This window comes from Carettochelys insculpta, chromosome 3, assembly GCF_033958435.1.
Source record: "Carettochelys insculpta isolate YL-2023 chromosome 3, ASM3395843v1, whole genome shotgun sequence".
NCBI lineage: Eukaryota > Metazoa > Chordata > Testudines > Carettochelyidae > Carettochelys > Carettochelys insculpta.
Window position 1 is genome coordinate 3882034 of NC_134139.1, and position 27456 is coordinate 3909489.

Sequence of the window (27456 nt, forward strand, 5' to 3'; positions counted from 1 at the left end):
TGTTCTCCACGGTCGCTGTGAAACTCAGACATGATGCCATTGAGATGGGGTTGGAGCACAAACTAACCCAAATGGTCCCAGCTGCTGGGCCTGTGGCTGGGGAGAGTGGAGGACAGGGCCCCTTGGGCTCAGCTCAGAGCAGGGTACTGTGCAGAAGCTGTCAGTGCAGGGGCCTGGATGCCAAGGATGTAGGATCCTGAACTGTGTTTGTTTTCCAGGAATCGTCGGGTCTCCGGGCACAGAGCAGAGATTACAGTGCCAGCAGCCTGGATCTATCCTCTCACAGCTCCTGACCTGCCTCCAGGCTCCTCTCTGCCGCCCCTCCTGGCTCCGTCTCTCATGCCTTGCTGCTTGACTGCACCCTGTGGCACCAGCGCTACCTCCAGGACCCTGCACTGCCTGACACTCCGGCTGATCCAGTTTCAGACTCACACTACTCCAGCCTGGTACTCTTCCTCCCTGCACTCACAGCTCCAGCCTGCCCTGTCTCAGACGCTGCCCCTGGAAGAGACTTGCTTTTGTATGGTGGGGGGAGCACGAGCCCATGGCAATGCACCCCGTGAAGAAAGCTTCCCGTGGCCGGCGCCTGCCTGGGCCTTGCACAGGCTGGGGACCAGCAGCTTCAGGGAAGCCCTTCGAGCTGCGTTTGATCAGAGATAGCAGCACTTGTGCCTTTGGATCTCAGAGCAGAGGGGCAGAGACTCCCCAGACCTTCCTCCAGGCAGGGGCTGGCTGAGAGGTGCGCTGGGGGTGCTCTGAAGCAGCCGTGCAGGCTTTCACTGTCCCCAGCAGGGCCTCCCTGCTGCATCTCAGCATGACTTTCTCCTTAGTTATCAGCTGCTCCCCAAGCTTAGTGCCTCCCACTGCCCAGGGCTGGCGTTCTTCCAGCTCAGCTGCTTGAGAACCAGAGAAGAGGCTGGAAGGATCCTGGCAGCCCTGTGATCTTCCCAAGGAGTTCACCTGTGTGACTCAACCCAGGCTTCAAAGGCAGGTCCCTGCACTCCACTGGAGACCAGCCCCCATCCCTAGGCATGCTGCAAGCCCAGGTCCTGGTCTGGTCCCTGGTCTTGTGCCTGCCTGAGCACGGAGAGAGCAGTGCAGTGGCTCTGGAGGAGCTGACAGCGCTGTTGTCACCCATGATTCACCCCTCACTGTGATACTTTATTTTATTAAATAAAAAAATCACCACCTGACCGTGGGGAGAACCTCAAAGCCTGTGGGGGAAGGGCTGCTTGCACTACGACGAAGATGGACAGTGGCTCCCAGCGCTAGAACTGTCGCTGAACTGGAAGGAAAGAGGGTTGCCGGTTTGCGAAACAATACCGGGGGAGTAAAACTGGAAACCACAAAGTTGCTTTGAATCAAAATAATCAAACATTTGGGCTGTTTCTCAATGTTCTGGATGAAACAGTTTAGTGAGTGGACACAAATTCGTGGAATGGTTGAATCACTCTGAACATCTGGTGAAAAACATTTTGTCTGAAAAAGGTAGGCCTGCTCCAGTCCCAGCGCCCTGGCCTGGCTAGCCACGAGCTCCCACATCCTCTTCTGGGCCGAGCCCCAGGTGCTGGAGAGCGACACCTGACTAGATGTGTCTGCAGAGGCAAGCCAGCAGGCTGTCACCCATGCTGCCAAAGGGAGAGGGAGGTTTGGTCTCTGCATGCAGCTGCCTTGCTCTCATCTGCTGTTTTAAATGCATAGGGGAGCTGGGTATGAAATGTCTGCTGGTCTCTCCAGATTGCCATCCCAAATTCCTCTGCGGCAAGCTGTAGCGCTACAAAAGAAACTCAGCGCGCAATACTGGCACCAGCTAGGGGTCCATCTAGCCTTGCAGCCTCTCTCTGACCCTGGCAGATACTGGGGAGTAACCCACCCCAGGGAAGGATTCCTCCTATCCCCGTTAACTAGAAGTAGGCTTCTGCCATGAAGCATTAGGGTTTATATTCTTCCCAAATCTCCAGTTCTTCTGGCACTTACTCTTATAACTGCATATTGCTGTTACCCAGTGAATGCCTGTGCCTTTGACAAACCTCCTAATGGGATTTAACACCCTCATGTGGCAATGAATTCCAGAGGCTCATTCTGCATTATGTGAATGTTTCCTTTCGCCAGTTTTGAATTTACCTTCACTGTCACTGTCGTCTGGTTCTTGTGCTAAGAGAAATGGCGGACAGAAGTTCCCACCTCCCTAGTCTGATGCAGATGTTATTTTACACATCCGGGTCTTGTCCCCTCGTCTCTTCTCTAAACAACTCCCATCTTTGCAACCTGACTCCATATGCAAGCTTGCCTGGTCCTGGGTCGCTCTCTGCCCTCTTCTGTACCCCTGTGTTCAGTAACAGCCTGTACGGAATGGGGTGCTGTGTATGGCACATGGTAGCCGGGTGAGACTGGCAGCGATTCATGACATGGGATTGTAACAGCCCATTGCCTCTGCAGCCAAACAGTGCTTACGGGAGCACAGCCGCAGGCGGAGACGAGGGCTGCCCGGGGCAGCTCGTGGCAGCGCTCAGAGTGCACCCCAAAGGAAGAGAGGCCATTTAGAACCCAGTGGTGTGTGCGACTGGATCAAACCGGGCCCCTCTGCATTCACTGCGCTGGATTTCTCAAGCCTGAGTTTCGTCTTGCTGCCCTTATTCCCCTCTGACACACCACGCTGGGCCGAGCCGGTGGGGTCAGCGCCCCCGATTCTCCTCCCAGGCTTGCACCGCGCTGGGCTCTTACACAGCCCAGGCTCCTGGAATCAGGGACGTGGAGGAGCGGCCCGGCCCGCCCCAGCCCTGGCCCCTGGGCTCCCGGCCATGGGGAGCGGCCCGGCCCCTCGGTCCGGTCCGGCCCGCCCCAGCCCTGGCCCCTGGGCTCCCGGCCATGGGGAGCGGCCCGGCCCCTCGGTCCGGTCCGGCCCGCCCCAGCCCTGGCCCTGGGCTCCCGGCCCGGGCGGTGGGGACGAGCGGGGCCCTACGGCTCACGGACAGGCCTGTGGGCTGCAGACAAAGGGCCCCCACGTGACTCCACCCCTCGTGGGCTCTGCTGGGCCCCACTCGAGCCACGCTCACGTGACGCCATCACTGTGCGGGGCGCTAATTAGCATGGCCAGCCCCGCCCTCCGACGGGGGGGTGTCACCCGGGCCAGGCTCGCACGGGCTCTTTTCCGCTGGGTGGGCGGGGCGGCAGCCAACCGCAAGCACTCTAGCTCCGCCCCAGGGGTGTGGCCCTGGCACAGGCCCCGCCCCCCTGCTCGCGAGCCCAGCAGTCAAGATCCCCCCGGCGGCGAGCAGCAGCGGAAATATCAGCTTCGCTTCCGGGTCATCACGTCACACGTTTATCCGTCGTTACGCCATTTCCGTCGGGGGGGGGGGGGGGTCTTCGGATTTCCGGAGCGGTGACCTCAGCTGTGAGAGGTTCCGGGTCGGCGGCGAAGCAGGAAGTGCAGGTAACAACCCCCCTACCCCGAGTCCCCTCTCGCTGCGCCGGGCGGCTCCGGCACCGAGCAGCCGCCAGCCGGGGCGCGTCGGGGCCGCGGCCTCCCGCAGCTGCCCCGGCCTGGCACCGCATGACGCTGCGCGGGCCGCACGACTGGAATGTCACGGCGGCCGCGGAGGGGCAGGCCCGAGGGGGAGCGGCCGTGACCCCCCCCCGACAGATGGGGACCCCCCCCGCCCCCACCCCCGCTGCGTGGCGGGCCCTGGACGGGGCCAAGGCCTCTCCCGGCGGGAGCTGGAGCTGGAGCTGGAGCTGGAGCAGCTCGGGGCGGTCCGCGGCCGGGTGCCGAGTACAAGGCTGTCTGCGGGGCTGCCCGGGGAAGGCTCATCCCCTAAGGAGCTAATCTGCTAGTCTCTCGAGTGCGGCGGGGGCGGGGCTGCTGGTGGGTTTGCGGAGCGCGAGTAGTTCAGGGTTTGTCAGCGCTGGGGATGCGCGTTTTAAAAGGGCTTCGGCCTGTTGCTAAGACTGTTCGGCCAAATGCCTGAACGTTTACGCGTGTCGGAGAGGGAGCCGCGGCGGCCGGCAGCTTCGAGAACAACGAGAAGTCCTGCGGCACCTTGTAGGCTGGCAGATATTTTGGAGGAGAAGCTTCCGTGGGCAGAGACCCGCTTCGTCACGAAGTGGGTCTTTGCTCACGGAAGCTTCTGCTCCAAAACAGGTCAGCCTATAAGGTGCCGCAGGACTTCTTGTTGTAAATATTTATAGTGTTGTGTCCGGACCAGCCGTGGTGAGTCCTAGTCCCAGCTGGGTGAGGGGAGTGGAAAGCAGGAGGTGACCTTTCACTGCATGATCTTGGGCCAGTTGCCCTGTGCTGCGGTCTCCTGTTAAATGAAGCCTCTGTGCTATGGGAGAATAGGAAAAGTAAACCTAGTGATCATGGAGCTAGATGATACATGCTGGTGGCTGAGTAGGCACTGGTTGGGAGCAGTATCTTTAGAAGCCCATCCACTGCTTAAGAGCAATGTTTTCCTTGGGAACAGTTTGTGAATTGTGTAGTCCATTACAACAACAGAGCTGCTGCATTAGAGCAATATTTGTGATATTACATTCTCTGTTTCCTTGCATCACGTTAGATAAGTGTCTATCAGGGATGGTTTAGACAGTACTTGTCCTGCCATTGGGGCAGGGGGCTGGACTTGATGACTTCTCAAGGTCCCTTCCAGTCCTAGTGTTTTATGATTCTAGGATCACCATTTTGTGGCAAAAAATGACTAAATGCTAGAAATTCCTCAAAGAAAAAAAAATACAGATGGTCCAGGAGCATCAAGCTCGGAGGGGACTACTCAAAACCAGGTTTCAGTCTAGTGGGAGTTGCACATGTTGGTTATGCAGAAGGATAAGCTTTTGGCTGAATATGAAGACGGACAGTCCAATAGGTGCTGTAAGCATGGATGTGAAGGAAAGGCTTCTGATATCGACCACTCTTCTGGTTCAAAGAGAAGATGGTGCAGGGGTACTACTCGCTGGACTGGCAGTTGAGGCAAGCCCCCTTCCCTTTGCTTGAACAACTTTAAGGCATGTGATGGTCAGTTTGCTTGAAGGCATGTTTCGGTCTCTGCTACAGAAGAACATGGTGAAAAGCAGCAGACCAACCAGCAGGAGTAGTGTGGAAAAACTTCCTTACATTTCCTTGGCTGATGCTTCCTGTGGTGACTGTTTGAAGGGGCTCTGACAACAGACACGTAGGGGCAAATATGAAAAGCCTGGAGGAGAGAGAGGTACAAAGGACACGGCAACTCCAGTCCTCTGTGCTAACACAGATGGGCGTGAGATGCGCCTGCTGCTCCTGACTAGGGAGTCAAAACAACCCAGGTGCTTTTGGTAAACTCTTATGTCAGTTCATTCAGTGCCTGGATGATTGGTGAGATATCCATCAACTGGCTAAAATAAGTGGATTGTCAGCTTGGCTTGCAGAGCCCCAAGGATATGTGTCTTCCTGGATAATTGTTCTGCACGCCCTCCAGGAGCAGCTCTTGCAAACATTCAGCTCACATTCCCATCCCCAGACACACACTATGTCTTTGTTGTAACCAGTGGCTCAAGCTAAGGAAGTGAAGGGACGTTACCGACCAAAAAACATAAACTAGAAGACTGTTGCCCTTGATGCATACCGCAATGTTCAGATCGTCCTGAAAACTAAGTGTGCTGGATTGCAATTCATCTTGCTGAGGCTGTACGTCTTGCAAGGCCTCAGCAATAATTTCCAACGCTTTCAGGGAAGGGAAATGTGGAAGATGTGCAAGAGGAGGGCACTGAAGGCATTGGCAACCCTTGAAACATGTTCCACTTCCAGTCAACACAGGAAAAGAGGACTCAGTAGTTGCTACGAATGAGGGTTTGCTTATATTCGGAGAGCTGATGGATGGGGAATTACGGAGGTCTGCTCTGAGGCCAGAGAAACTATCTTGTGTTGGTGAAACGTTCGTAATCGAGAGGATGTTTTTGATGACGTTCCATGTCCAACAAACTGACTGAAGGCTTTGAGCACCCTGTGGCACTTGACGCAACACTTGGTGACAGGGTCTGCAGGACGTTAGTTTGAAGATGGGTTTCAGACTGGAGAAGGAGCACGAGTTGTGTTCTCTTCCCCCAAAATGAGTGTGGTTTATACATGCCTGAGTTACAAGTCAATACTACCAATATAAACAGATCAAATTTTGTGCAATAATACTTCAAGGTTGTCAGTGCTGCTTACAAGGCGTTTTTATTCAGGGTCACTTCCAATGCGTTTGAAGTATTACATTAAGTGCAAGTACAAAACCTGTTTACAAGAGCAAGAGGCTGTGTTTGATCAATCTTAAATAAATCTGGATCCTTTTTATAATTACCTAATACTGCTTGCCTGGTACAATGCCAGGCAACAAAAGCAGAATAGAGCACAGGTACAAAATGTATAGAACGGGTGGTTCAGTAATATCACAGAATCATAGAAGATTAGGACTGGAAGGGACCTCGAGAGGCCATCGAGTCCAGCCCCTTCTAGACCATCCCTGAAAGCCATCTATCTAACCTCTTCTTAGATATCTCCACTGATGGAGATTCTACCACCTCCCTTGGCAATTTGTTCCAGTGTTTGATCACCCTGACAGTTAGGAACTTTTTCGTAATGTCCAACCTGAACCTTCCCTGCTGCAATTTCAGTCCATTGCCTCTTGTTCTGTCCTCAGAGGCAAGGAAGAACAAGTTCCCTCCCTCCGCCTTATGACACCCTTTTAAATACCTGAAAACTGCTATCATGTCCCCCTCAATCTTCTCTTTTCCAAACTAAACAAGCCCAATTCCTTCAGCCTTTCTTCACAGGTCATGTTCTCTAGACTTCTGATCATTCTCATTGCTCTCCTCTGGACCCTCTCCAATTTCTCCACATCCTTCCTGAACTGCAGTGCCCAGAACTGGACACAATACTCCAGCTGAGGCCTAACCAGCGCAGAGCAGAGCAGAAGAATGTCTTCTTGTGTCTTGTTCACAACACACCTGTTAATGCATCCTAGAATCATGTTTGCTTTTTTTGCAACAGCATCACACTGTTGACTCATATTTAGCTTGTGGTCCACTATAACCCCCAGATCCCTTTCTGCTGTACTCATTCTTAGGCAGTCCTTTCCCATTCTGTATGTGTGACACTGATTCTTCCTTCCTAAGTGGAGCACTTTGCATTTGTCCTTATTAAACTTCATCCTGTTTACCTCAGCCCATTTCTCCAGTTTATCCAGATCCTTTTGAATTATGACCCTATCCTCCAAAGAAGTTGCAACCCTTCCCAGCTTGGTATCATCTGCCAACATAATAAGTGTACTTTCTATGTCAATATCTAAATCGTTAATGAAGATATTGAACAGAACCGGTCCTAAAACAGACCCCTGTGGAACCCCACTAGTTATACTTTTCCAGCAGGATTGAAAACCATTAATAACTACTCTCTGGGTACGGTTATCCAGGCAGCTGTTCACCCACCTTATAGTAGCCCCATCTAAAATGTATTTGCATAGTTTATTGATAAGTACATTATGTGAGACCGTGTCAAATGCTTTACTGAAGTCTAGGTATACCACATCCACCGCTTCTCCCTTATCCACAAGGCTCGTTATTCTATCAAACAAAGCTATTAGATTGGTTTGACATGATCTGTTTTTAACAAAGCCATGCTGGCTGTTCCCTAGCACCTTACCACCTTCCAAATGCTTGCAGATGATTTCTTTAATTACCTGCTCCATTGTCTTTTCTGGCACAGAAGTTAAGCTGACTGGCCTGTAGTTTCCCGGGTTATTCTTGTTCCCCTTTTTATAAATGGGTACTATATTTGCCCTTTTCTAGTCTTCTGGAATCTCTCCCGTCTCCCATGATTTTCCAAAAATGATTGCTAAAGGCTCAGATACCTCTTCTATCAGCTCCTTGAGGATTCTAGGATGCATTTCATCAGGCCCTGGTGATTTGCAGACATCTACTTTTTCTAAGTAAATTTTAATTTGTTCTTTTCTTATTTCAACTTCTAAGCCTACCCCTTTTTCACTAGCATTCTCTGTCAGACATTCCTTCAGATTTCTCAGTGAAGATCGAAACAAAGAAATCATTAAACATCTCTGCCATTTCCAAATTCCCTGTTACTGTTCCTCCCTCCTCACTGACCAATAGCCCTACCCTCTCCTTGGTCGTCTTCTTGTTTCCCTTTATGCTTGTAGCTAGTTTGAGCTCATTTTGTGCCTTAGCCTCTCTAATCTTGCTCCTGCACGCTCGTGTTGTTTGCTTATATTCATCCTTTGTAATTTGTCCTAGTTTCCATTTCTTATACGATTCCTTTTTTAGTTTGAGATCATGCAAGATCTCCTGGTTAAGCCAAGGCAGTCTTTTGCCATGTTTTCTGTCTTTCCTATGCAGCAGGATAGCTTGCTTTTGGGCCCTTAATAATGTCCCTTTGAAAAACTGCCAACTCTCCTCAGCTGTTTTACCCCTCAGTTTAGCTTCCCATGGGACCTTACCTACCAGCTGTCTGAGTTTACCAAAATCTGCCCTCCTGAAATCCATTATCTCTATTGTACTGTTTTCCCTTCTACCCTTCCTTAGAATTGTGAACTCTCTGATTTCATGATCACTGTCACCCAAGCATCCTTCCACTTTCAAATTCTCAATTTCCTCCCTATTTGTTAAAATTAAATCTAGAACAGCTTCCCCCCCGCATGCACCTTGTGGTACAGTTAGTGTGTCCTGTAGCTGTTCTATGTATTGGAAAATGCAGGTGGCCTGAGAGCGGACCACGCTTCCCAGAACAGCAGCTACTTCGGAGCCACGTAGCAGCAACTTCTGGCTGCCCTCTTGCTAACAAGCGTGTGCTGGTCAAGTATCTAAGCAGTGTGACAAAGCTCCTCCTCAGTCTGGGTGGATCCCTAGGCTCACAAGCTGACAGCAGGCCTTGGTTCAGGTGCTTTCTCTAGGCACCAGCTTGCAATTTGTTGAGCTCCTCTCATCGCAGGCCAGCCTGGGGAAAGAGGGAAGACCATGCTCCAAGTCCCTGCGACCTCGCCGAGTAGTACAGGGCAGCACAAACCTCTGGGGGGAGCGGGGGGCACAAACGAACAGTTCTTTACCCAAGCTGATCTGGGGACAAGGGGTGGGTGGGGCCAGCTCCTGTCCCCTTCTCCCTCTTGCAGCCCAAGGACCCCATGAAAGCAGCTGCCTGCAAGTGTCACACAGCTGTTGGAGACCACTGCAATTCCCTGGGTTGCTTCCCCATGGCCCTCCCAGCACCTGCCTTACCCGCTGGGTCTTTTTGCACTTGTACTTGCTCCTCCCAGATCCTCCACAGCCCCTTCTCTCCTCAGAAGTTGGGTTTTAATTGGCGCCAGGTGTTCTGATTAGCCTGGCTCATTTGGCTCTGGAAACCTAATTGGCTCCAGATTCTTTAATTGGCTTGATTGCTAAGTCTGGCAAGTTCCTGCTAGTTCTGGATTAGCCACTGTTACTTTATCCTGGGAACGGGGACCTATTTAATTTGGGGCTAATATATTTCCCTTTGACCACTCTCTGTTGGCCTCTGGCCTGACTCACAGCAGATACTCAGGACTTCTGGGTTCTGCTCACATCTGTGGGAGTTTTAATAAACCTGAGGGATTTGTCAATGTGGCGACTGGGGTTCACCCTCCCCCTAGTGTCCCTACCAGCTGGGAAGCCCCTGACCCAGTCTGTGCTATTTCCGGTGCCCCACCTGAATCACACAAGTCTCTGCTGACTCTCTAGACTGGGCCTTCACAACTCCGAGGGGTGCGGGAGGAGAACAGAGTAGTGCTTGAGTTTCACTTGTACTAGCAAATACCTCTCCAAGCCTGCCGTTCCCTCAGCTCCAGAGCACATTACTCTCCTCACCGCACCATGCTGTGGGCACGGGGTTTGCGCTGAACACTATTATTTTCTCTCTGCTTCCCCCATCCCGTCCGCCCAGCAGGAACTGGCACTGGCATGGCTCGCATTACCCTGGAGGACCTCAATGGATTGGATGATGAGCCCCTTGATGAAGATGAGGAGCCAATGGATGGGGAAGAGCAGAATAGGCTGTTCTCTCATTGGGAAGCAGTGGCCAGCACCCACCAAGTGAGCCTTCCGCGAGGTGAGAGCACAGCGCAGTTCCTTCCCCACCCCCCGGACTAGTAATTCCAAGGCCCTGCTCACCTGCGGTCTCTGTGATCCATCCCCGACTGCTCCACTGGGAGGAGCTGGCTCTCCCAGGGCTCAGCCTGTGGTCTGCAGTGCCCCAAGCCCAATGGCCAGGCCATGTGAAACTGGTAGCTCCTTTACAGGGCTTAACGGCGCTGAGGGCGTTTCTCTAGCCGGACAGACTGAGCATGTGTGCGAAGAGCAGAGAGTCGGGTCCTTGGTTTTAGTAGGTCTAGAACCTGGGGCTCTGTGGGCCTGAAGTCTCGGGGAGTCCCCACAGGGGAAGCAGATGGAGCAGCACCTTGCTAATCTCGGCAAGGTGTCTCTTCTCCCACACACGCTGGGGGCCCTGTTGGGATGCCCAAGGCCTGCGTCACTCGGTTGGCTTGCACCATTATTTCAAATAGGAAGTGACCCCGGGTAGGTTGTACCTGCAAACCATTACGAACCAGGGTGCAGGCAGTCCGGCCTGGCGGTCAGAGCAGGAGTCAACCCTAGCATCTGCATTGGGATCAGGCCAGAACTGGAGACGGGCAGGAACCAGAGAGGAGGCAAGGCTCAGGCACAGAGCCCCCTGAGGCGGGAGCTGGGAGTGGGAGGAAGCGAGGCAGGGACTGGAGGAGACGGGTGACGAGTGGGGTCCAAGCAGCTGTATAAATTCCCCCTTGCTGGTCCATCAGCTCCTGTTCCCTGCTTGGCTCTTGCGAGTGACGTGCATCCTGGTTCCTGCCCTGTCCCGGCCTGCTCCTGCTTCCTGCCTCGCTCCCTTGCCTGCCCTCAGTTCCTGCCTTAATCTGGCTTTATTGCCGATCTTTGTGCCATCCCTGGTCCTGTCTCTACACCTTCTGACCCTTGGCCCAAGTTCACCATTGGCACTGGGTACACTGAGAGGCGCTGGCTTTCGGGCCATCCCGCGAGGCCCCACGCCGATAGAACAGCCGGTGCACATGCTGCTGACGTGCGTGAGCCTGGCCGTTACTGGGGCTGCTTTGTGCCCATGGACATTAGGTTGACTTAATATGTCGCAAGGCCTGCCCTGCGGGTAAGTCCAAGCTGAGCGTGCAGCAAGGACCCTTGGGGGAATTATTCAGTGCTCGCCTTCCAGGCAGTGGGGCGAGCTGGGCTCAGAGCAGCCAGATCCTGTCCAGTAACCACTCAGTGCACAGAGGTGTGGTGCCCAGTTGGGAGGGGACGGCAGAGCTGATGTCACCCACGCACGTTCCCAAACCACCTCTCTGCTCTGTAACTCATCTGGCTGCTGCGCTTGGGGCGTTCCTCCCATGCCCGCTGACCTCTGGGTTTGCCCCTCTGTAACAGGGCGGGGTTTCTGGGCACAGCTAAAGAAATCAATGCAGGATATCTCTGCCTAAAACTGGGCCGCTTACAGCCCCAGGCTGGGATTTCCTTCTCACTAAGGCAAATCCAATCCTCCACAAAAGCACCTCTGCCAGCCCCACTGGCCAGCCAGGAGGCACACAAGCAAACCCACAGACTTCCCAGCTGCTCTGCCAGCCCACACCAACAACCCCCAGACTAGGGTGAGTGTTGTTAAACCCATTTCACCAGTTCTACGTAGATTCTTTCAGGCACTAAAGGGTCCAGCCGCACTCCCCGGTCAATACGCACTTGGATGTTCCCCAAAGCACCACGCAACAGCCAGATCCTTTACACCTAAATATCTAAAGATTTATTCAGGAGAAAGACAGACCAGGGTAAGAGGGCAGTTGTTAAAGCGACGCTTTACATGCCTCAGTTACAGCGACTGATGCAGCCAGCAGTGTTCTGTGCTGATTCTCATAGTCCACCCCGTAAGGGGTGTAATTCCAGGTCACACATCTTTAGTTACTGGAGATCCGGCGTGCTGAAGTCATGCTGGAACACGGCTCCTTTGAAACAGGCCCAGGGACAAAAGACAAAAGTCCAAGGTGGACACTCCTGGGTCCACCTCATGATTCTCCTGTCTAGGGGCAAAGCCCTTTTGTCTTTCCATCAGGCCCTTGAGGGTCAAAAGTCACCTGACCCACTGTGGCAAAATGCCGTTGGTCAGTGGTTTGGCCAGCACACCCCAGTCCTTTACACGGCGGGTGGAATATGTCTGGGCATCTCATTCCAGTTCCTTTGCTCAGCCCAGGTCACCTGACCAGCGGGCTGCACTCCAGTGACACGTCCCAGCACCTGGGAAGTGGAGGCAGGGTCTGAGCACCTGGTTTTCGCCCCCGTTGTTTAGCCCAGCATCCTGGCTGAGGCTGAATTCACACCCCCCATTGTGAAGCTCAGCACTGAAACCTTTTCTGATACCGCTACAGAGCTAAAACCTCCAACTGTGCCCACATACCTGATACAGACACACAAGTAGCACACGCCGATTCAGGGCACCAGCAGCTTTCATTAGACGCCTCACGCGGCCCCCGGCACGCTGTCTGGGGCCAGTAGCTACGCTGGGCGCATCAGAGGGCTTCCCTCTTCCATATAAAAGTCCAGGCACATGACACCCTCGAACTCTGATGCCTACAGCCATTGTAGATGGCCCTTATGGCGTGTGGTCCTGGACTCCCTAGCTGTGCGGAAGAGGGGTCTTGCCACTGCTGTGCCGGGACTGGCTACAGCTGGGAAGGCCAGAGCCTCAGCCCAGCAGGATCACAGTATGGCGGTAGGTGGTGCTGGGGGTGTGCTGGGCACTGGGCAGGCACAGCCAGAGCCAGGGTGCCTTCTCCAAAGGGCTGCCGGCCTGCACAGACCAAGGGGTAGGGGAGGGGAGCAGCTGCCGGCGGTGACGGGGGAGCGGTGCCTAGCTTGGTACGCCCTCCTCGGGGCAGCGAGAGCCCTAGGCAGTGCCTCTGCCGGGGGTTATGCATGAGCACCTGGAGCCAGCGTCGGAGATCCCCCCCCCCTGCCCCCACCAGTGTGGGACAAGGGGTCGGGCGAGCTGCAGCTGCCAAGGGACGGGGCTGGCTCCGATCTTGGGTGGGGGATGTCCATTCACAGCCAGGAGAGGAGCCAGGGACCCATCCTGGTGCTTGGCATTAGGCCTCTGGGACCCGGTTGCTCTGAACGGTGCATCTCCCCCTGCCGCTCCCTAGGCCGGTTTTCTGTCTGCTTGGCTTTGCAGAGATGGTGGGTCCCATCGTGCAGATGACGCAGCACCGCCAGGTGCGGGAGCCGGTGCCCTATGTCACGCTGCTGCAGCATGAGAAGGTGAGGCCATGTCCCCGGGGCGCAGGCAGATTCCCCCTGCTGGCCTGGGGCAGAGCCCCGTCCCGTGCTCTCCAGCCGGGCAGAAGATGCAGTGCGCAGCCCTGGGCCTGCACCCTGCTGCTGCCGCCCTCCTCTCCAGGCCAGGGTCTGGAGTGCCCCACCAGCGCCTGGCTCCCATCCCAGCTTGCACTGGGGTCAAGCTCCCCTGCTAGGCCCCCTCCAGCTGCGGCCTGTCCTCTGGCAGCAGCACGGCACGGCTGAGATGGCGCGTCGCAGCCGCTACCTTCTGCTCGCTGAGGCAGGGCCTGCCTGAAGGCTGCTGTGTCGTGGGTGTCCTGCGCGGGAGCGATGCAGGGGGCTCTCGGGGCTGTAGGAAACCCGGGCTGGGGCAGGGCTCCAGGTGCTGCTGTGACGCACGTGGCCCTGGCCTGTGCTGCCGATCTCTGTCGCTGAGGGTGTGACTAACATGCTCCCAGAGCGAGGCGGCTGTGCCCCTCCGCCCTGGGCCCCTCGCGCCGGGGGAGGTACGTCGCATGGGCCAGCAGGCGCACTGTGCTGCAGGTGTGTCCGTATACCTGCCCCGATGGACTCTGGCGGTGCCCGGTCCCACGGACAGAGAGGGCCCCTGCTCTCTGGGGCTAAGCAGAACCGAGACGGAGCAAGTGAGTGAAATGCGGACGGGAGGGTGGGGTGAGATCAGCAGGTCCCCAGGAGCCCAGCCCAGGTCAGGTCAGGGCCCCCTGGCATTCACTACCTGACCTGTTAGCCTCCCCCGCTTCCCTCTCTCCTGTGTGTGGGAGGGTCGTATGTGTCCCCAGTCCAGCAAGGTTCCCTGCCCGCTGCACGGCCGCCCGGGGCACGTCTCACTCGGCTGCCGGAGCTCCTTACGCAGGACTCAAGAGTGTGCCGCTCCCAGCCGGCAGCGGGGGCATAAGTGACCTGGGGAGGGGAGGGGACTTGGCTTCCAGCGGGGCTGGTGGAGGGGGAGAGCCTGGCTGCTTGTGTGCCCTCTGCCCGCCCCAGGACTGGTGGGTGCTGGCAGTGAGCGTGTGGTGGTCGGTGCCTGCAGCTCCAAGAGGGCAGGACTCTCCCAGCCTCTGGTGCACGTTTGTTGTGCTGCTGCCTTGTGGGTGCGTCCTGTCCGTGTGCCCGGGGGGCTCTCCCTGGCGCTCCGTGTTGGGCTGCGAACACGTGTGCCATAAGGCCAGTGGTCCTTTGCTTGTGTGTTCCCATTACACCTCGTTGGGCGTCGCTCCTGGTGCGTTAGCCCTCAGTCGGCATCTCCCATCCCTCTGCCCGCCTACAGGGGTGTTCAGGGCTCGGGGTTTGCTGTGTACGCACGGTGCACATCCCCACACAGCGCCCAATTGCGATGGTGCACATCAACTTCGGCCAGCCCAAGAGGAGACGCGTCGTGCCCGAGGCTGGAGAGGGTAGGAGAAACGCTGGCGCGCAGCAGAGCCCGGGGTGGAGTCTCTCCCGGCCTGGGGCCTGGGTCTGAGCCCTGAGCGCGGCGGCCGACGTTGGCTTCCTTTCCACACCCGGCCGGCTCTGGCTCATGCCCCTGGCCCTTTGTACCAGGGGTCTGAAAAGAACAGGGTGAGCTTGGGGAGGAGCGTCCGTCAGCAGCTGGGAGCCAGGCCTGGGGCTGGCCAACGGCGATTCCGTGTTCTGTTCGTTGCCCTGGCACACCTGGCACTGGCCACAGCCGGCCGGCAGGAGAGTGGGCTGGATGGGCCTTGGGCCTGACCCCGCACGCCGGTTCCTGCGTTCCCCCTCGCCCAGTGGAGGGGCCCTCTGGAAAGCGTGAGCCCTCAGGCGTTCCAGGGGCATTGAAAGCCAATGGGTGGCCAAGAGCCTGGCCCGGTTACATCTGAGAGCCTAGTGGCTCCCTGCCCCTTGTAAGTAGCGTTACCAACCAAATGGTGCACTGGCTGTGCCCCAGCAGCGGCAGAGCCCAAGGGGCGCAGCGCCCACCCTGCGCAGCACAGGGGTTTCCTGCACAGCAGAGCCCAAAGCTGGGGCACAGGCCTGGGGCCTGGCCTCCTCCTCGGGGCAACAAGCAAAGGCTGAGTGAAGCTGGCGCCCGCCGGCTCTGGGCTGAGTGTGCTGGCCCCAATCCCAGCCTGGCTCCACAACTGCCTTGTGCAGGCTGGAATCCTGCTGTTCTCCCAGGGCTCCGGTGCGCCAGGCCTGCCTGGGTTCAGGCTGGGACTTGTCGTGGTGTTTCCCCACAGCAGGAGCAGAGTCTACCCCAGGAAAGGGCCATCAGGGTCTGTGTGCAGCGCCTCACCGAGAGCTGAGTGGGGCTGGCTCGCCCCCACCGCCCTCTGCACCAGAGTTCGTGCTGCTCCCCAGTAGCCTCCCCCTCCCTCCCCGGGGTGCTCTGCTGGCTTGGGTCCTGTCTCCCCCTCCTCCCCTGCACACCCAGACCGTGGAGGTCAGAGTGGGAGCTGGTGTACCACTGCCACCTGCTTTTCTCATTCAACCCCCTCCCCAGCCATGGCTGGGCCAGGTCTCCTGGCCTGCGCTGTGCAGGGAGGTCTCTGCTGCCCTTGAAATCTGCAGCCGACACGTCGTGCTCCCCGGCCTCCACATGGGCAAGGTGCCGTGGATCCAGCAGGGCTGTGCTTTGAATCCCGCAGGCCCCAGGGCCGCGCGGTTCGGCTGAAGACCCAGTGCTGCTGAGTGCCAGTGGAGCTGCGCTCTTAGGGCTGTATCCCAGGCGGCGCGTTGGGTTCTGCACGGCCTTGTCTCGTAGAGCTGCCGAGTCGGGCCCATGGTGGGGCAGGCTCTGCTCTGCCTGTGCCCAGTGCTGGGTGGTGCGTGGGCCTCCCACAGCTCTCTGGGGTCCTGCTCCTGCTGCAGCGTGCCTCTGTTTGAGCCAGGGAGGGGGTCCTGGGGCGCTGGTGTGGAGTGAGCAGCTTGGGTTAGCTGCAGCTCTCCCGCCCCCCTGCAGGTGTCGGCCGGCCGCATCTCCCTCCGCGCAGGGAAGCATTGGTGCTGACGCCCAGCACCGAATCAGCAGCGATCACCTTCGCGGGTCGGCTGAGCTCCGGCAGGGCCAGCGGTAACTAGCGAGCAGCAGCTTTGAGAGCAGCGCCCCGGCCTGTAGAGCAAACTGAGCTGAAAGCCGGTGGGTGTGGAGTGGGGTGCTGGCTTCCCCGGCCTGCTCCGCGGGAGTCCCCGCACTCCCAGGGCGTTCCCCTCCAGCTCTGGATGGCTCGTTCCCCACGGCGAGCCGAGGGCTGCAGCGCGGTGGGGACCTGTGGCTGCCAGGGGCTCTCCGCTGTGGCCCTGGGTCTTGCCTCCGTTGCATTCACCCCTGGGGGCATGAGAGGCGTGGAACCTCTGCTCCCCACTCCCGAGCTGCGTGGGCAGGACCCCCGCTTGGGGGAAGGAACTGGAGGGTGGCTCGGGAGCTCTCGCCTGTGTTGCCCTCGGTCCCCATCCAGCAGCCTGGGCCTAGAGGGGTGACCACAGAGGCAGCTCGATGACCTGAGGTCCCGTCCAGCCCTAGGAGTCTGTGACTAGCAGAGCTCCTTCGTCATGCTGGCTGGCAGGAGCGTGTTCCCCGCTTGCTCCCATTGACCTGAAGCACCTGCTGGATGTTTTGTGTTAAGCCAGTGCCCCGTCTCTTCCTGCCTAGCCTTCAGGTTCTCCAGCACGCCCTGCGAGCCCATCTCCAGGGGTGCAGGCGGTCCAGTCCAGAGCCTCTACCTACAGGGCTCCATGGCCCCAGCCCCTTCCCTGCACCACCCATGGGGCTCTGGCCGCCATCTCTGGCTGCTCTCACCCTCGGCAGGGCAAGGCATGGAGAGGTCACCTCCCGCTTCGCTCCTGTGGTCCCTTCTTCCTGGCCCTGCTGGTGCCGGTGCCACCTGGCATAGGACTACACCGGGATTACTGGAGTTGTCTGCCCCCCTCCCCCAGCTGCAGCTGGGAGGTATCTAGGAACTGGCTGGAGGCAGCTGAGTGCCCCCCCACCAACGCTCTGTCCTCCGGCATTGGGGCACCTCACTTCTCCGTCCCATGTTCCTGCTCCACCACCCTGGTGCTCGCATTTGGCGCGCACGGCTGGGCTGCGTCCCCCCTGGCTGCCAGCAGCCCTAGCAGGCTTGGGCCGGGGGCTGTCAGCGCGTGCCCAGCTCTGAGGGGCTCCTCATCCTGCCTGTTTCAGTGCGAGGAGCGGCTGTACCCGGCAGGGAAGTGGGCCTGCATCACCAAGGGCGAGCCCAGGTACGAGCAGAGCATCTCCATGGGCTTCATGAAGCTCATGCGCTACATCTGCAAGGAGAACTCCGTGGGTGAGTGCCGCCGGGGGGCGGGCGAGGGGCTCTCTCAGCTCCAGGGCGCCCTCACCGCCGGCCTGTGCCCGCCTCCTGCAGGCCGCTACCTGGGCATGACGGTGCCCGTGGTGAACGAGGTGCGTCTCAACGAGGAGGGCACTGAGCTGCTGCAGGCCGTCACCACTTCCTATTACCTCCCCGGGGAGTTCCAGGCCAACCCCCCTCTGCCCACCGACCCCGACATCCGCATCGAGGAGAGGCAGCCGCTCCGCGTCCTGACCAGGTCAGCCCGGCGCAGGCGAGGAGAGAGCGGCCCCAGGCCAGGGAGTGGGGCGGTCGCGGCTCTTGGGGGAGGGGAGGGCGGGATGGGGCTGGCGCGGAGGTGACTCTTCCCTGGCCGCTCCCCTTGTCGCAGGGTGTTCTACGGGGTGACGACCGAGGAGACGATCCTGCAGGAGATCCGCCTCCTCGGGGCGCTGCTGGACTCCCCGGACACGGTGCTGCGCGAGCGCTACCTGGTGGCTGCCTATGAGAACCCCAGCGTTCCCCAGCGGCGCAACGAGATCTGGTCCGTCCGGCGGGCGGAGTGAGTGGGCGCGGCCGGGCCCGGCGAGGCGCCAGTCCTGGCGGAAGGAGGCGAATGCACAGCCTGACGCACTGGTGGCCGTAGCAGAGCGCTGCTGCCCTGGCTCGGAGGAGGAGACCCCGTGGGCCCGGCCCGGGAGGCGAGCAGTGCGGAGCGGCTGGCTGGGTCTGCCCCGGCTGCGGGGCCAGGGGGCATCGGGCATGAGGAAGCAGCGGGTGTGGGCAGGGCCCAAGGGGGAGAGGGGTTGGGCCGGCTGGCTGCTTGGGGCCCATTTGAGGGGGCTCCAGGCGTCAGTCCTGACATGCGTTAGCAGGGCTGGGCCTGGCCCCGCTGCCTGGGCATGTGGCACTGGGCGACTCGGGTGGGGCTCGGGGGGTCTCTCCTGTCCCCCCGTGGCACTGAACGCTCCACGGCCAGCAGCAGGGAGGGGCTGACCTGCGGCTGGAGCCTGGGCTGGGGGCTCGCCCTGCTGGGAGCACACGTGCCAGGATCCGAGAGCGGGGCGTTGCGCGCCCAGGCGTGTGCCCGCTGCCCAGCCTGTGGGAGGGGCAGCCGCTGGGGCCCTGTGTGTTGTGTTGTGCATTGAGTGGTTGATTCCACAGCCCTGCGCGCTGCGGGAGGAGGCTGGCAGCGCAACCCGGAAATAAACCCACTTGAAACCACTGTGCAGGGTGGCAGCTCATGGTGGGTGCCTGGGTTGTGCCCAGCTGGGGGTATCCCCTTGGGTTAAGTCTTCTGGGTGCTGATTAGATTGGGTAGGGTCCCCTAAGCTCCAGAAGGGGGCCAGAAAGGAGGGGTGCAGAGGGGGAGGGGGCCATGGGAGGCGGTAAGGGCTCCAAAAGGGGGTTAGGGCTGTAAGATGGAGGAGGGGGCCCAAAGCTGCAGCCAAGGGGTTTGGGAGGGGGCTCAGGGCAGGAGGTTGGGGGATGAGAGCGGGGCCCTTAGCGGGCATGGACGTGGGGCAGGGGGGTCAGGGCTGGAGGTTGGGGGTGCAGAAAAGGGCACTTTGTGGGTACAAGCCTGGTGGGGGGCAGCTCGTTTGGTGCTGCTCCTGCTCACCTGCAGGCTCGGCCCCTCCCCTGTTCCTCGGCCTGAGTTCCCGGCTGGGGGGCAGAGTCGGCCGTCGGAGAAGTGCGTGAGGGGGGCTTCCTGCTGCTGGCAGTGGGGGGTCGTGCATAGAATTCCTGCCCCCTGACAAAGCTGGAACGTGGGGGCTTTGGTGGCTGCAGCCAGCCTTGCGAAGAGGTCAGCCTGCTGTGGGCCCTGGGCTGCAGCCCCCATAGCCCCTTTCGAGGCAGCTGGGGCGGTGCAGCCTGCCTCTTGGGTGGAGCCCGAGTGCCTTCCAGCTGCACCTTGCTCCCCACGACTCCTCGGGAGGGGTGCGGGGGTGTCTGTCAGCAGGTGGGGGGCTGGGTGAGCGTGTTGCTCCCTTTTGGACACAGCACCCAGAGTCTGGCTGGAGGGCGCACTTAGCCCTGCCCTGCCCTGCCCTGCCCTTTCCTGCCCAGGGCTTGGTCTGCTGGAGCCGCCTGCTCGTACTGATGCCAGCACAACCGCCTGCCCGCACACTGCTTGCTCCCGAGTGCCGGAGGTCACCAGCGGCTGCAAAGGCCAGGCTGGCCTGGTGCTGCCAGATTCAGAGTCCAGCATGGGGGGTAGGGTGTGAGCTGGCTGCCCCCCGTCTCCCCTGTGCTGCGCCCCTTGAGCAGGCTGTCTGCCCCTCACCCTGGCTCTTTGCAACCCAGGATGGTGCTCCTGCTGCAGGAGCTTCCTGGCCAGCCCTGCTGTGCCACCTGACAGCCAGCTGGTCCCCTCAAAGCACCCCCAGAAGCTGTCACTCTGGGCCTGTCTCCCTCCATCCACTTCCTCACCCCTGGGGCCTGCTTGGAGAGCCAGTGCTGGGACCTGTCACACCTGGGGGGCGCCAGTCTTACTCCCCCCAGCCTGCTGCTGCTGGAGCCTTGAGCGTGGGGGGTGTACCGGGCCCCCCTCAGACCCTCCCTGCCACATGCCCCTTCTGCAGCGAGGAGGAGCCCCGGCACACCCCTACACTGTGTCCGGCTGCAGCCTTTCTGTAATAGTTAGTGGGGCTGGGGGCACAGCTGAGAGAACCAGCCCTGGGCAAACTGCTGAAAACCAGGCCACTGTCAGCCCAGGCTGGGGTTTCCCTCTCCAAGAGGCAAACCAAGCCAGCCGCAAAAGTCCCTCTGCCAGCCCCTCCGCCCAGCCTGAGGTTACACAAGCAAACCCAGAGATTCTCCACCAGTAACCCCCTTACACAGGTGAGCAGTTATGAAAACCTATTTCACCAACTCCCCATGGGTCCTGGCCCATCCCCAGGTCAGCAGCTACTCAGATCTTCCCCAAAGCAGCCGCGGGGCCAGTCCTGCAGAATCCAACATCTAAAGGTTTCTTAAGACAGACTAGGGTGTGAGAGAACAATCGACCAAGCAGTTGAATTACATACATCAGCTAATGCTATTGCTGGGGGTACATAAGAACAGCCACGGTGGGTCAGACCAAAGGTCCTTCTAGCCCAGTGTCCTGCCTGCCACCAGCGGCCAATGCCTGGTGCCCTGGAGGGGGTGAACCGCACAAGTAACGCTCTGCCAGGGTACGCGCTGCAGGCTGGACTGCCTCTGCGGGACGGATTCCCATTCCCTACAGGCTCAGTTCATGAGGACTGAGAGACAAAGCTGGCCACTGCCTGGGGCATCTTTTCAGGGCTGCCAGTTGGAGGGATGGTCTCTGCTCCTAGGTACGGAGACAAGGGAGACTTCCATGCTCAGGTCAGCTGCCCTTCCCTTGGTGGGGCCTCTGCCATTGGCCGATTCCCTGGTGGCGCCTCTGTGCTTGAGATGCGTGTTGAAGTTTGTCTTTGTTTAGCCCATCTCTCTTGCCCCCAGTGTCCAGAGGAGTGATCCTCCGGCTGCCACCACAGCTGGGCCCGCCTGTGCCCTGGCTTTACGTGACTCCAGCTCTGTCTCCCCTGCCTCCTGGAGCAGGCAGGGCAGGGAGACGGGCAGCAAAGCCTGTACCTGGCGCAGAGCTTTGGCACTCGTGTTTTATGGGAGGCCCAAGTGGCTCAGACTGGCCGTTTCCCCCAGAGAGCCCCACAGTTCAGCATTGCAGCCTGGAGTCCCTGGCTCCCACTCCCATTGCTGCGGTCTCAGACTGGGGCCGACAGCTTGGCCATGAGTACAGCTCAGGGCACAGTCACAAGGGCAACCAGAAGGGCCAGGGACCGAGTGGCCAGGCAGGGGCCTTGGGGTGGGCAGGAGTAGCATGGGCAGGAGCGGCGCTGAGGATGTGCCTGGCGGGAGGAGGCTGCTCTCCCCTCCCACCCCTACCTGCCAGAGCACTGTTGCCCGCGCCAGGGCAAGGCGTGGGAAGAGCGCTGCCCCTCTTAGCCTGTGGCCGCCCTGACCGCAAGCAGAGGTGTGCTCCTGCCGGCTGCAAACGGTGGTCGCGGCCCAGCAGCGCTGTCAGCCCAGCGCAGCGCAGCGCAATCCTCCCAGGGTGTCTGCACACTCCCCACCCCACCCCAGCTGTAGGGAGGGCCTTAGCGCAGTCCAGGAGGGGCGCGGTGACGGGACGGCTGTGCTGAATTCAGCAGCCAGGCTGGGAGCAGCAGGCGGCCAGCGCTTCCCGGTGCCAGCGCACAGCTGTAGGCGCCTCAGCCGCGCTGACTGACAAAGGGGGCTCAGGGCCACAGGCTGTGAGTACCTGCAGTGGGAACGCACCTGTGATGAGAGTATCTGCAACTTCAGCTCAGCCCCTTTGGGCTCTGCCTCAGGCCAGGCCGCACTCTCAGCCTCGCCTGCCCTTGGCTCTGCAGGGCCTTGGCTGGGGCAGTGACGCTCCCCTGCCAAGCAGCAGGCCAGTCACGGCCCTAGCCTCACTGTGCGGTGTGGGCTGGAGCCCGGGAGTTATACGGCCACTGTCCAAGCCCTGCTCCGAAGCCAGACGTACTCGCTCCTTCCAGAGCGTCGCTAGGCTGCTGGATACTGCCTCCACGGGGTGGAGTCCAGCTGACCTCGGCAGGGTCCCCCCAGATCCAGCCACCTGACCTTGGCCGCGTGACCTCCGACTCCCTTTGGGCAGTCGTGAGCTGTGCAGGGGCTGAGCCCACATTCCGCCCATGGGCTCCGTGCACCTGTGCTGCCAGCAGAGGAGGGGTGAGACTCAAGCTTTAGTGGGCACGTGTCTGTCCTTGTCCCCCACACCTGGCTCCTCCTCTCCGACCCCCTTCCTGCTTGTCTGTCTTCCCCACCTTTGGTTCGCAGGCCCAGCCAGCCTAGTGCCCCTCTCCAGATGTCCTGGCCATTCCCTGTTGCCCTGGGAGGTTAGGGGCTGGCTCACTTTCCTAGGCTGGGGCTAGCCCACTGAGATTATCGGCTGGCAGCCTGTGGGATCGGGGACGGCCCTGCAGCAGCTTGCCATGTAGCAGGCACAGAATGAAGCACCACTCTTGCAGGGCAGACCAGGGGACCAGGGCAGGTGCCAGGCCAAGCAGAGGCAAAACTGCAAAGGGCCCTGGTGGGGGAAGAGAGGCTGTGGGGGCTTAGGAACTGATGCTGGCCTTTCGAGGGCTGCCAGTGGCAGCTCAGAAAAAGACAGTTAGCAGGGTATACACAGAACCACAGACCCCACAGCTGCGCTAGTAGCAAAGAAAAAGAGAGAAGATTTTTCAGCCTTTCCTGACCCTACAGCTGGGGGCCACAGGTGCCGAACTGAAACTATCTTCCTGTTGCTGAATTCCTCTGCACCTGAGAGACGAGGAGCTGGAAGAGGCCAGAGCGGAGAACTGTGGGGCACATACGGGACACATCTGGAAGCTAATGAATTCGATTTAAAGACATGGTGCGTCCTCACTACCCTTCACTTGGAATTTTATATTCAAACTGAACCCTGCACCCGTCAGGTTACTAGAGCATTGTGATCTCGCTAGTATGTCGATTTTAGTGCTCCGTAAATTGAGCTAATGGAATTTACAGTGAGAACAGGCACTTGGAAAAATCAGGCTAAATGACCTAAAATCGATGGTATCTCATAGTGTAGACATTGCCCGAGTCTCCCAGTCCTTGCCCTGCCAGTCCCTGTCTCCCTGCACCCCAGCTCCTTGCCAGACCCTTCTCTCCTGGCCTTGGGTCCCTCCCCCCCCCGCAGTTCCTATCTCCAGTCTCCGTGTGCATCCCGTCCCGCGGGGGCATCCCTACAGCTCTCTGCCTGATCTCTGTATTCCTCCTGCCCAGCTGACTCCCGGTGTTCCTCCCCTCCCGCGCCCGGGAGTGTTGATTGACTCCCAGTCTTCTTGCAGAGCCCTTGTAGCTTTCCCCACCCAGCCTGGCTTGTGTCCTGCCTGCACTGGAATCAAGTCCCTTCCTGCTCCCTGTGACCAGCAGGGCAGGGCCCTGCACACACCGGCGAGATGGGCTTGCTGCTGTGACCCTGCCAGGCCTATCCTTGTGGCCCAGAGCTGGCGCTGCAGGGGAAGTCCTGCTGACTGGCCCCCCTTGCCAACTTTCAGTCCCTGCTCCAAAGCAGAGGGGCCAACATAATGTGTCACATGGGCAAAACTGTGTTTTCCCTTTGCTGCAGGCTTGGAAATGGCTGGAATGTTTTGCTTGGTCTGCCAAAAATCACACAGTGCAGCGGGGCCAGCACCCCACAAGGGGAAGTCATCCCGAGTCCTTAGCTAGCAATGGGTGCAGCGCCTGGAAGGAGGGCTTCGAACGGGAGGGGAAGGGTCAGTGGGCTGTGTGGATGGGGTGTGGAGCTGGGTTGGGCACCAGGAGTGGGTGGGCAAGGTACTGTGATGTCCCTGTTCTCCCCCGCGGGGACAGAGTGAAGGGGGTGCAGTTGGTTTGTGCAGAGAGATGGCTGAGGGACTGCCTCGCTCCCCCCTCCATGTTCCCCCACCAGCTCTTGGCTCTGGCATAAGTATTATTCATAGACTTGAAGGCCAGAAGGGGCTGGCGTGATCAGTCCGACCTGTATGTTCCAGGCTGCGGAACATCACCCAACCCTGGCTGTGATACACCCCAACCTCTGGCTGAGTGACTGAAGTCCTCTAATCCGGGGTTAGAGGCTTCCAGGCACAGAGAATCCATCCACCACTGGCACTAGTTTAAACCTGCAAGTGACCAGGGCCCCAAGCTACAGAGGAAGTGACACCCTGCCCCCGGGGTGCCAATGTCATCGGGGGGAAATTCCTTCCTGACCCCAAATACAGTGATCAGCTAGACCTGGAGCAAGCGGGCAAGAGCCACCAGACACGGGGGGGGAAGGCTGGGCAGTAACTCGGTGCCCGCTTGCACACTGGTCCAGCTTCAGCTGGGAGATACTTGCTACCAGCGGTAACAAGCGAGCTGTGGGCCAGCGTAGGCAGGCTCAGCATGTTACCCCTCTGGAGGCCTTTCACACTCCGGCTTGAAGTCAGGTCGGTTTTGCCCCCCCTGCCCCTCTGAAAGGCTGCTCCAGGACTTCACTTCTCTGATCGTTAAAACTGTCACCTCCTTTCAAGCCTAAACCTGATGGCCAGCTCACAGCCTTTGTTCTTGTGCCCCCATTGGTGCTTAGTGTGAACAATTTCCCTCCCTCCCTCACTGGCATTTACCCCCTGGTGTACCTATAGGTAGCAGCCCCAGCTGCCCTCAGCCTGTCTTTGGGTAGCTCAACAAGCCATGCGCCATGAGTCTCCTCTGGCAAGGCAGGGATAACAGGTGTGTTGTGAACAAGACACAAGAAGTCATTCTCCCGCTCTGCTCTGCGCTGGTTAGGCCTCAGCTGGAGTATTGTGTCCAGTTCTGGGCACCGCAGTTCAGGAAGGATGTGGAGAAATTGGAAAGGGTCCAGAGGAGAGCAACGAGAATGATCAAAGGTCTAGAGGATAAGACCTATGAAGAAAGGCTGAAAGAATTGGGCTTCTTTAGTTTGGGAAAGAGAAGATTGAGGGGGGACATGATAGCAGTTTTCAGGTATTTAAAAGGGTGTCATAAGGCAGAGGGAGGGAACTTGTTCTTCCTCGCCTCTGAGGACAGAACAAGAGGCAATGGACTGAAATTGCAGCAGGGGAAGTTCAGGTTGGACATTAGGAAAAAGTTCCTAACTGTCAGGGTGATCAAACACTGGAACAAATTGCCAAGGGAGGTGGTAAAATCTCCATCAGTGGAGCTATTTAAGAAGAGGTTAGATAGATGGCTTCCAGGGATGGTCTAGGAAGTGCTTGGTCCTGCCATGAGGGTAGGGGGCTGGACTCGATGGCCTCTCGAGGTCCCTTCCAGTCCTGCTCTTCTATGATTCTATGATCATTTCTTGGCCCTGTGGCATTGAGATTATTGCTGAGGACTTGGAAGAAAACCAAATCATCACAGCCGAAGTTTGCAGGTGACCCACGCATGGGGGAGAGGTAAATGAGGCAGAGGAAAGTCGCTGATGTAGAGCGACTGGATCACGCAGTAAGCTGGGTAGTAGCAGGGCCAGTTGTTCAGCCCCTGGTGAGCAGCCTGTTGGATATTATGCTACTGTTGGGTGTGGTATAAAACCATTTTAGAGAGGGGAGCTACTTCCTCCACCATAGACACTGCAACAGTATTTCTCGCCAAAGCCCAATTTGCAAACTTCTCTGCGTGCCCAGCCAGATGGGCTGGAAATGTCCTGATGCCCAGGCTGAGAGCACTTTGGTTCCTGCCCTCTGGGGGGTGCACTGGATTGCTCCCCGCCATCTAAAGACTGATGGGCCAGACTCCAACTTCCAGTGCTCCAACACCCAGAAGCGAGCGCACCAGCTGGGTTCTCTCCAAAGCTGCTGCTAGTACTTCTGTGGCAATCAGAGACACAGCGTTGCCAACCCCACCAGTTCAGAAATCATGAGATTGGCTGTAAAATCACGGGATTCAGTAAAAATCGTAGATTTGGAGTTCTTAGTTTCTTTCACCTTCCTGAGCTTGTCAGGTGTGCTCAAGCCATGGACTGGAAACGGATTGTTTTCTGTAAGGACGAAGGTTGAAATCATCACATAGCCACTTGACTCTAGCGGCTGGGACTTTAAGGAGAGCAATGAATGCATGAGACACATGATGAAATGGCGAGCAGGGGCAGCCCCGCTAGGCTATGCCTGCTGCAGGGAGAGGCAGAAGTGAACTTTGACTGGTCAGACTTTATAAAGGACAGCCTAGAAATGTGGCAGAAACAAAAACAGCGCAAAGTAACATCAACCATTTGCTAAGGACAGGGGTGGGGGACCTACAGCCCCAGATCTAGCCTCTTGCTTAATTCATCTGCCCTGTGGCAAGCCTTGTTGCCCCAGGTGGGGAGAAGCCCTGAGTCTCCATAGCTCCTCCCCACTTGCAGTGCTGGACTGTGGGTGCAGTTGGACCCCCTGTGGGGAGACCCCCAGAGTCGCTATACCCCCCAGATATGTGAGCTGAATGTTTTATCTTCCTCTCTCTAAACTCCCACAGGTTAAATTGCTTTTTACTTGTGTGTGGGCTGCAATGGATTGTTTTTGTGGGTCAATGGCCCATGGTAGAAAACAGGTTCCCCACCCCAGCTTAGGAAAATAATAACCCATGAATTACCATCACTCTAACTTAACTGTGACACTGTGAGTACCTGTCCCGGTCTGAAGCAGAGCAGCTCAAAAGCTCATCTCTCCCTCCTGCAGAAGCTGATCCAATAAAGGATATTGCCTTGGCTAACACACTAAAAGAAACCTGTCAACAAGGCCTTGTGCCACCCAAGAAGGAATCTAATCCTGCTGTGCCTGGCTGCAAGGTCCTGCCTCTCCCCTGCTGTCTCACCTTCCTCACCCTCTGGCTTGCGCACCTCAGTCTAGCTGGTCCACCCGCCAGCAAGCGCTGCTCACCGCAAGGGTCAGACAAGTTGCCCCTGCACCTGTGACACTTTGTCTTCATGTTTTATGGAAATATGGTTTTGAATATGAATAACTTAAATATGCTTTATGCAAAACAGGTCATGTAACTTACCATTAAATAGCCTGTGATCCCCTGACTCTGCAGAGTCTATTTGTGTGTATGTATCATTCTTGTATGTGAAGTTAGAAACATGAAGTGTAAACTTGCTTATTAATCTAGAATTTGTAGTGGGAGACATTAGTGGTACTGAAAGGACTTAATGGCCCAGTGCTTAAGAAAACGATCTGTGAATGGTTTTGCTTTTCCTGTAAGCCTAAACTCTGGGTGGTCCTACAAAGATACGTAAGCATGTCACCTGGTGCTGGAATCCATCCTGAAT

At 58.0% G+C, this 27456-nt stretch overlaps 2 protein-coding genes and 1 long non-coding RNA gene across 11 annotated transcripts in view; all 3 read left to right on the top strand.

Moving 5' to 3' along the window:
- The window catches only part of KLC4 (kinesin light chain 4), a 56680-nt gene extending 54503 nt beyond the window's left edge, over nt 1-2177 (top strand). For all 4 annotated transcript variants that reach the window (XM_074989261.1, XM_074989265.1, XM_074989264.1 and 1 more), the window contains exon 16: nt 219-2177. In XM_074989261.1, coding sequence (XP_074845362.1) covers nt 219-293 — 75 coding nt within the window. In that variant the 3' untranslated portion in view covers nt 294-2177. The remainder of the gene's footprint in view (nt 1-218) is intronic.
- A 1180-nt stretch (nt 2178-3357) lies between these two features.
- LOC142010805 (heme-binding protein 1-like) lies at nt 3358-18861 on the top strand. Of its 6 annotated transcripts, XR_012644890.1 has the most exons (8): nt 3456-3865; nt 9920-10081; nt 13238-13323; nt 14630-14756; nt 16283-16393; nt 17504-17630; nt 17712-17895; nt 18028-18165. XR_012644890.1 is itself a non-coding variant. In XM_074989272.1 (6 exons), the coding sequence occupies exons 2-6, from the start codon at nt 9934-9936 to the stop codon at nt 18200-18202; spliced, it is 720 nt and encodes a 239-aa protein (XP_074845373.1). In that variant the 5' UTR covers nt 3467-3865; nt 9920-9933; the 3' UTR covers nt 18203-18861. The 6 variants fall into 6 exon arrangements, 5 of the variants coding, with proteins under 5 accessions (XP_074845370.1, XP_074845371.1, XP_074845372.1 ...); XM_074989272.1 differs by lacking the exons at nt 14630-14756; nt 16283-16393 and having other exon boundaries at nt 3467-3865; nt 18028-18861; XM_074989269.1 differs by lacking the exons at nt 3456-3865; nt 14630-14756; nt 16283-16393 and adding an exon at nt 3358-3433 and having other exon boundaries at nt 9917-10081; nt 17504-17895; nt 18028-18861.
- Nucleotides 18862-19198: 337 nt separating this feature from the next.
- On the top strand, nt 19199-27213 carry LOC142010806 (uncharacterized). The gene is made up of 2 exons (XR_012644891.1): nt 19199-23061; nt 26867-27213. It is a non-coding gene; the product is annotated as an uncharacterized LOC142010806 (long non-coding RNA).
- The last annotated feature ends 243 nt before the right edge of the window (nt 27214-27456 follow it).